General features: G+C 36.5%; 1 protein-coding gene across 1 annotated transcript; it reads right to left on the minus strand.

The window, feature by feature from the left end:
• Nucleotides 1-1,871: 1,871 nt before the first annotated feature.
• LOC113512904 (telomerase Cajal body protein 1 homolog) lies at nt 1,872-8,957 on the minus strand. Its single transcript, XM_052893602.1, has 5 exons — nt 8,235-8,957; nt 7,131-7,319; nt 6,066-6,229; nt 4,243-4,532; nt 1,872-2,187 (listed from the first exon to the last, which is right to left on the minus strand). Exons 1-5 carry the CDS (start codon nt 8,735-8,737, stop codon nt 1,924-1,926), a joined length of 1,410 nt encoding a protein of 469 aa, XP_052749562.1. The 5' UTR covers nt 8,738-8,957; the 3' UTR covers nt 1,872-1,923.
• Between the last annotated feature and the right edge of the window lie 39 nt (nt 8,958-8,996).

An 8,996-nucleotide genomic window follows, 5' to 3' on the forward strand; every position in this document is an offset into this window, starting at 1 on the left:
ATTAGATTCCTTTATAGTTATTGTTAGAGTACTTAGGATTGTTATATTTTATTCATTCACCATTCTTTCTTTAATGATTTCGCTAACACATTTCCTTTCTTAATATATACTTACATTCCTATCGATATAATTAAACGGGCTGGCAACAACCTGAACAAATTTAAACTTCAATTGGCCCACTCATTTATTTAATTACTAAAACATTCGTCAAAAGTTCAACTTCACAATGGGAGTCTGGAAGTCTCTATAAAACTTTGTCGGTGCGTTGAATTTATAATATACCTAATTAATTTTCGCGCGTTTAAGCTGCCAAATTCAGTATAAATATAGGGCATTTATAGCATATAAGGGAGCGTCCAGGTGTGAATATTTCGTATCGTAACGTCGTAGCGCCTGCAACGCGTTGGCAATGAGCGGAAAGAAATTATTAATAATGAAGTCTAATAGCAACGTTGTTAGCAATATACTTTATCAGATCGACCTCCACGCGGTCCTCTCTGATAACCATCGTGATAAATTCCATGTCATGTGTAAATTTATCATGACGGTCCGTCAGGACCTGACTTCAACGTCAGCTATCGTTTTTTTACATTCAGTACAAGAATGAACTGAAAGGATTCTTAGTAATGCGCACTACCAGTTCCATTGCTAGAAATATACCCTGTCAGGTTGACCTCCACGTGATCCACCTTGGAAACCATCGTGCGATGAGCTGAGGTGACCTACCTTTTCATTCTCACCTATCATCCCTCACTTGTGCCCCGCTAGCGTATACCGTTAACGTAGGCGGTGTTACCATTTCATGATCATCCATTTTGCCGTTCCGCAAGTTTACCGTTCCATCTTTACTCATTTAAAAAGCGCGATAGCTGATAGGCTGTGCAAAGATAAACTATTTGCTACATATAAGTGAAACACGAAAAATCTGCAACTTGTTATGAACTAATCTATCGTAAGATATCAATGTCGTATTGTAAAAGCATCTTATAAATAAAATTTTACGGTCAACCGTATGGATAGTACTATAAAGGTATCTTGGATTACAGTTTATAGTAGGTATTTATGAAATAAGACAGTCTCCTTACTATCAATCAAGTGCTTTTATCCCTCAGTGAACTTTTACGACCGCAAAATCCTACCTACGTCGGCGAAAGCTCAAGTGATAATAAAATAAGGGTGGTCAACACGTCGAATAACTGACAGAACGGGAAATTTAATAAAAACCACATATATATGCGTATTAACTAAATCCTGAACGTTACAATACCTATGGGTGGGTGACAGTTCAGTAAAACCTTAAAAATATTATTATTTCAATTTAAAATTATGCACTGAATTCACTGTTTCAGTTTTTGCCAACCTGTCCATTAAATCCCGTATCGAGACAGAATGTAAAGAATAATTGATGAAATTTTATTGATTGTTTAATAAGTTTGAAGCTTCTGAACAAAATTTTTGTTGTGTTTGAAGCGTTATATTTCATTAAATGCAAAAAAGGCCTCCCGAGTTGCTACAGAGTACCAATCCCTTCCACAACTCAGTACCCACCCCTCTTTCCTTTTCCACATAAATACTTTTTTTTTCCTTTATTCATTTCCAAACTTTTCTTTTTTTTTTCCTCAATCCTTTCCTCCTTAACGTTAATGACGAAAACTACAAACAAATCACACGTATTTCCAAAACGGGTTGACCTCAGGCAGGCAGCTATTTATAAAACTATTAGCCAAATCTTTTTATAATAAAAGAGTGGAAGAGAAAAACATATGCCGACCCCAAATAAAAATTGGGATAAGGAAGTGGATGAAACCAACTAATTTCTATTCTACAGTGCTATATCTATAGTCACCAAAATCCGTAAAAAAAAACACTAGCATGTTCAAATTATATTTATTTTATATACTATAACATGTATTATCACATTGTCTACGTTATATCAGGCACGCTGCCAGTCCACCAAAACACTAAGCTGTTTTCAGTATTTTGTGAATATCGTAAATCTTGTAAAATTTCTTGCTCGCATTCACTATTAAGTTCTTCTGGATTCATTTGTCTATTTAATATATTTGGTTCGTTTTCATCAAGTAATGTGAAAGGATCAGTAAAATGATACTGTCCCGAACCAGTAGCCACTATGGGTCTGTATGGATGAATTGACACACTATTACAGCAATCTCTATGTATGGGAAACTGAAAAGAAAAGAAATTTATTATATTTGTGTATAACAGACTCAAGTCAGAGGGAGACTTTGTACAAAAGTCGATTGCTTGGGTACCTCTGTCCCATTCGTGTTTCAACCGTGAAGCAGTTGTGTTTGCATGGCTGTGTTTCGGTTTGAAGAGTGGGATATGGCGTGAATTTACTGGGTACAGAGGAATAACATCTGAATCCTCAGGAATGGCAACACATGGGAGGTATCATGAGCGAAATAGTATACTCTGTTATGTCCATGGTACTGCTCGTGTCTATAGGCGACGGTTACCACTTTCCATCAGGTGGGCCGTCAGTTTGTTTGCCATTATAAGTTGCATAAAAAAAAAAAGTAATAGTAAAGATCATTATAACAGTTAATATCAGCTCTGTAAATGTAAGTAGAAGAATGTTTTTTTTTTTATTTTTATTTATAAAAAATGTATAATTATATTTAAGCTGTGTAAGCTCTGAACAAGTATATGTTTTTTTTTTAATGGATGATAATAGAAAGATAACCCCGCCTGCGCCATCTATGTACGCTGGCGGGAAATATATACTATATTTCTAGCAAGCGAATCCTTGTTCTTCCCTTAATACTTTAATTATAGTTAATATAAATAAATGTTATCGTGTGGTCCCGGCATAGAATAGGCCACCCTTTCCGTTCCCGTGGGTGTCGTAAGAATCGAATAAGGGAGGGCGAGAGATGGGCAGCAGTGTCCTTCTTAAAACACCTCTAAAGTTGTCAAGTTGCCAACCCACCTGCCAAGCGTGGCAACTACTGGCAAATCACACTAAGGGGGAGGCTTATGTTCAGCAGTGAACAGTTAAAGTCTGATTATGATGATGATGAAGAAGAAATATGTGCTGAGTGGTCAGAGAATAAACTGGTTGCTCATCAATATTGGTGAAGTGTAGAATCATGAAGGGAAGGAACATACTAGTAAATATGAGAAAATACAACAGAATTTAATAGGATACGACCGAAGAAATGGTGAAAAGACTATGTGAAAGATGATATGTACGAGGTCTGTCCGGAAAGTTCGTATAAAAGTGTTCTGGAATGCGAGAAAGAGGAGTGGGGAGGCCAGGTAAGCGCAGGACCCCTTCCTTATGTCCCTAACAATGCTTCAGTTCTGGTCTGACCGCCGTGCGGTGCGAACTGGCTTGTCACGCCATCTGTGAAGTTACCTCTTAACGAAACCCCGTCGGCATGGAGCCCGCTTCCGTTGAAGAGCAGCGCGTCGTAATCAAGTTTCTCTCGAAACTCGGCAAGAATGGCCGTGAAAGCAAAGAGTGGAAGACATCCGGGGAACCACGAACAAAAAAATCAAGAAAATCCCGCTCAAATGTCAAGACAATGTTGATTGTTTTTTTCGATGTTCGGGGGATTGTTCATCAAGAATTCGTCCCTCCAGGCCAGACAGTTGATGGAAAATTCTACGTCGATGTGCTCAGACGCCTCAAAGCTCGTGTGGCACGAGTTCGTCCAGAATTGGCGCGAGAGGGGCGTTGGATTCTTCACCACGACAATGCCCCTGCCCACACCTCTCTTGTTGTCCGTGAGTTTTTGAGTAAAAATTCCATTACGGTGACCGAACACCCCCCTATTCGCCGGATTTGGCCCCGTGTGACTTCTTCTTGTTCCCAAAAACCAAATTGGTACTTCGGGGGCGGCATTTGGGGGACATAAATGAGATAAAAAAAGCTACGACGGGGCAGCTGAGAAACCTACAACCAGAGGACTTTCAAGGAGCCTTCTCACAGTGGAAACGGCGTTGGCACAAGTGCATTATGTCACAGGGGGAGTACTTTAAAGGGGATAAAATTGATTTACCTGAATAATTGTAAAATAAAATTTTTAAAAAACTTTTATACGTACTTTCCGGACAAACCTCGTATAAAAGAGGAGTGCGCTCAGAAATAACAGTTGAAAGGGATTTGTGGAAGGAGTTGCGCCAACCCCAAATATAGGAAAATGAGGCCATAGTGTATCGTAATGCTATGATTTATGTAGGCTCACATAATTAATTTACCAATACAATACCCACCTTAAATGTAACATTATCAATATCCACATCAGTGACGTCTAAACTTGATTTCCAATCCACTTGTTCCACATCCCACACTTTAAGTATCCCATCCGTTCCACCGGATACCAAATATCTACCACATGGTGATATATCAAAATATACCCTTTGATTGGTGTTAACAACCCTGCTCAATATGTTTAGTGGCCTCCTGTAATATCTGATATCCCACACAAGTAGGCGATGATCTTTGCGTGCTCCTGATACAAGTCTTAAGCCATCTGGTGTGAACTTTGCATGTGTAACGCCACCTGAAGATAGAAATATATCAATGAATTATTTCCATGCCATAGAAACAATACTTTTTTTTTTATACAACTTAGAATGCCAAACAAGCTGACGGCCCACCTGATGGAAAGTGGTAACCGTCGCCTATAGACATGAGCAGTACCATGGACATAACAGAGTATACTGTTTCGCCCATGATACCCCCCATGCATTGCCATTCCTGAGGACTCAGGTGTTATTCCTCTGTACCCTGTAAATTCACGCCATATCCCAGCCTTCAAGCCGAAACACAGCCATGCAAATACAACTGCTTCACGGTTGAAACACGAATGGGACAGAGGTACTCAAGCAATCGACTTTTGTATTTACACAGCTAATCGGCTGCCGTGTAGTCCCGGCATAGAATGGGCCACTATTTTCTTTCCCGTGGGTGTCATAAAAAGCGACTAAGGAGGCCTATCTTCAGCAGTACAGTTAACGACTGATATAATAAAAAAAAAAAACGGCGAATAATCCTTCTAAATCATATAATCCTAATATAACTAATATAACAAAATTGTAACTAGACTATCTGCACATGATACTGTTCATGTCTATAGGCGACCACTTACACTTTCCATTAGATGAGCAATTTAGCTTGATTGCCATTGTAAGTAACATAAAAAATATTTAAGAATAAATAATATGAGGAATCTTAATAAGATGACATTTTATTCATTACAGTGTATTTAACATACTGCCGTTTTTTATACCACAAATGTGGCAAACAAGCATACAGCCCTTCTGATGGTAAACGATCACTGTAGCCTATAGACGCCTGCAACACTAGGGGATATCACGTACGCGCTGCCGACCCTGAAGAAATCTTAATATATCCCTTTTAAAGAACCCCATACTGTAGTCTCTAGGAAATACCTCAATAAGGAGCTCATTCCACAACCTGAGCATTAGTGGGAGAAAATTTGTCTGAAACCGCACTGTACATGACTATTTAGGCTCAAGTGAGTGAGAATGAATTCCCTGTCGATTACGAGCAGTGCGATGATAAAAGGCAGCTGTAAAAAATGGCATTTCAAACAATTCCTCAGAACACAATCTGTTATACAAGCGGTAGAATACACAAAAGGAGACAAAGTCTCACCTTAGACCAGCCTTTCCCAAAGTGGGCGATAACGCCCCCTTGTGGGCGCTGTAGGCCTAAAGGGGGGCGGTAAGAGACCCAGAAAAAAAATTAGGGCGTTCTGTAGAGGCTTGGGCAGTGATTTGTAATTTGAAGTAATTGTGGTTTTTAAGTAGATGAAAAAATGGGGGTGCTAAAAAATAATTTATTCTCAAAGTGGGCAATAGACAAAATAAGTTTCTCATAGCCTGTCTTTGAACCGAGTCAAGAGGACCAAACTGGTATCCAGGTGCTAGGGCTCACAGAGCAGTCTGCCTGTTTATATTAACTACTTATCTGTAGTAATGTAGTACATAATATACAAACTACTTAATGTAGAAGTAGATGGTACTGTATCATTTAATAGATAGATATATAGTCCAGGGCTATTACATACCTGAATGTCCATGCATTTTCCCTATACTTTTGTATGTTCCCATTTCACTAATATTGTACAAACTAATGGTTGTATTCCAAGATCCTACAGCCAGCAAATTACTATTGGTAGCAAAGCATGATGCAGAACTTGTAATCTTGTGTTCAGAGAAATCTCGGCCTGGCCTGCAAATACAATATAAACATAAAAGAAATATTATTATTAAAATAGGATGTATCTGATTATTTGAGTCCATTCTTACCTTAGGTTCTTGTTTCGAAAAACAAATAGCTAGGTATGATATTGAAAAGAAACCTAAGAGAAAAAATAATAATAAAAAATTACACATATTACTTCATCTGGTAATAAGAATGGGGATGATGACACACATTATCCCTATTCATATCAAATATAATAAGAGGTGATTAGAGCAATAAAGGGAAACTCAAAATAGACCCCTTAAAGTCCTTTGTGATAAAACTTTTCAGTATCTATTTTCTATCCTTGCTCCTTCATAGTAGATATAGAGAAATGAAATTACTAATGCCTCTATCCCTACATCTCTTGCTACATGCACTTTTATAATTACTACAAAATAAACTATTTCCTTGTGTATGTTACATTATATATGTGTATATTATATACATATGTTATAAAATGTAGTTCTGAAAGAAATATGTGTCTGATATTTTTGTGTAATGTAGGTTTTATATTTTATGCATGTAAAAATTATTATTTCACTCTTATGCCACCTACCCACCTCTATCTGTTCTCCTTTAACCAAAAGTTATCTGTAAGAGATTGCTGTAGTGATAAAACCGCTTTTTGTAACTTTGTCTACATTTTTATCTATAATTATCACTGTATATTTTTATGTTTTTGGTAAAATAAAGAATTAAATAAATAAACTACTAAAACTACACAGTGTATGCTTTCATTCGTAACCTGGTTTTGTTATGAAGAGTCAAGCAACAAACATCTAAGGGCACAATGCAGAACACCAGATACTAGCCAACTCAATAACTTGTTTGCTAAATTGACCTGCATTTATGCAAACCAAAAATAATTATTAATTACATTATTTACCTCTCCACGTCAAATGTTCTAAGCACTTTCTTATAACCAGCAATAATCCTAGTTCCTTCTTGACTGAATGTAATGGACAGAGCTGGTTCCATCTCGTCTACAGAATTGAATCCTCTGTAGGAACAACGTAAGGAGCCATCAAAAGCATCCCACATTTGTATTGGAGCATTTTGGCGTGTTGTAATCCAACTGTAAATAAATATTTGTATATCTTTAATTGCAAAGGTTATTAATGCTTTCATATAATAATCAAAAGATTACTTTCTGTTTGATACTTCAATTTACTAATTGAAATTTTATTTTGTGGTATTTTCATTATTTTATGTATTATAAAGAAAAATTAATTACAACATTATTTCATTTTTTTAATTTTTTTTTTTACTTTTTTTTACATAGTAATGCTCTTATTCTTAAAAAAAAAAAAGTCAAATATAAACCTATTTTAGGTATTCAACTGTTCCCAATTTGAAAAAAATACAAAACAGTTCAATAACTAAAATAGGTCTGTAGTAGGTTTTAGTGTTTATAAATAAGGGGGTAATAATATTTTTACATGTAAAAAAATATGACAGTGGAAAACAAATGCTTGCTTATAATTATTTCCTTTTAAATATAATTTTGCATATAATAATTCCAGATTGATGTGAAAATAAGCAATACAATCACTAATACAAAAATGAGAATCATTTACCAGAGGGAGATTGTACAAAAGTTATTTTTGTATTTACAGGTTTGTATTTTGTATTTATTATATTTGAATTTACAGGGTACAGAGGAATAACACCTGAGTCCTCAGGAATAGCAATGCATGGGGGGTATTATGGATGAAAGAGTATACTCTGTCATGCCCATAGAACTGCTCATGTCTATAGGTGACAGTTACCACCTCTGTTCCATTTGTGCTTCAACCTTGAAGCAGCTGTTTGCATGACTGTTTTGGTTTGAAGGGTGGAATATAGCAATGAATTTACAGGGTACAGAGGAATAACACCCGAGTCCTCAGGAATAGCAAAATTCAAAATCTCAGTAGCAGTAACATGAGACTTTCTAAAGACCGCTAACTTATATGTCAATTATATAATAAATAAACATATTAACACTAACCAACATGTTTCTGGGATGTTACTATTCATGCCAGGATACCAGCAGAAATCATATACCAATCCAGCTTCTTTTACATGTATGATTGAATCCAACACATCTATTGTCCGATCTGCAGTTACAGAACCTGAATATAAGTCTCGTGGTAACTCTGTTACATGGACCCCATCATTGTTGACCACAGACAAGCAACAGGTACCATCTGGCGACCATTTGCAACCTCGCAAATAAGGTTGCACATTCTGTTTAGTTTTAGGGGAACGCGACCATGAAGAGCTACACAGTTCTAGTAATGTTCTGTTAGGGAACAAGGACGGATATTCGAAGACATTTTTTATACAGTCCGATTCACAAGTGGTATTTACTATGCCGGTAACAGACTCAGATTCGTTTGGTTCTCCGTCAGAATACGTTTTATCTACATTACTGGAATTGATTTCTAAAAAATTTATTAACTCAGGTGCTCCAGAACTGTTCTGACTATCAATTTCCATGACAGTATCCATCAGCCGGTAATTCAGTACGAGTCCGGCATTGATGTTGTAGCTTTTTATAGTCTTAAGCTATCACAAGTAAATAAATTTAATAGCAATATATCACTTTACACTTAAAAATCACAAATCTCAAAATCACTTAATCTTAATTTTCAGGTATATTATTTCAAAATTTGTTTATTTTCGCGATTTTTTAATATGCACATAAAACGGATATCAAGATTGTCAGGTTAGGTTTATGTGTGTATTTGTGGATCAACTGTCAAATCAA

Source organism: Galleria mellonella, unplaced genomic scaffold (genome assembly GCF_026898425.1).
Source record: "Galleria mellonella isolate WM207_F2 unplaced genomic scaffold, CSIRO_AGI_GalMel_v1 utg182, whole genome shotgun sequence".
Lineage (NCBI taxonomy): Eukaryota > Metazoa > Arthropoda > Insecta > Lepidoptera > Pyralidae > Galleria > Galleria mellonella.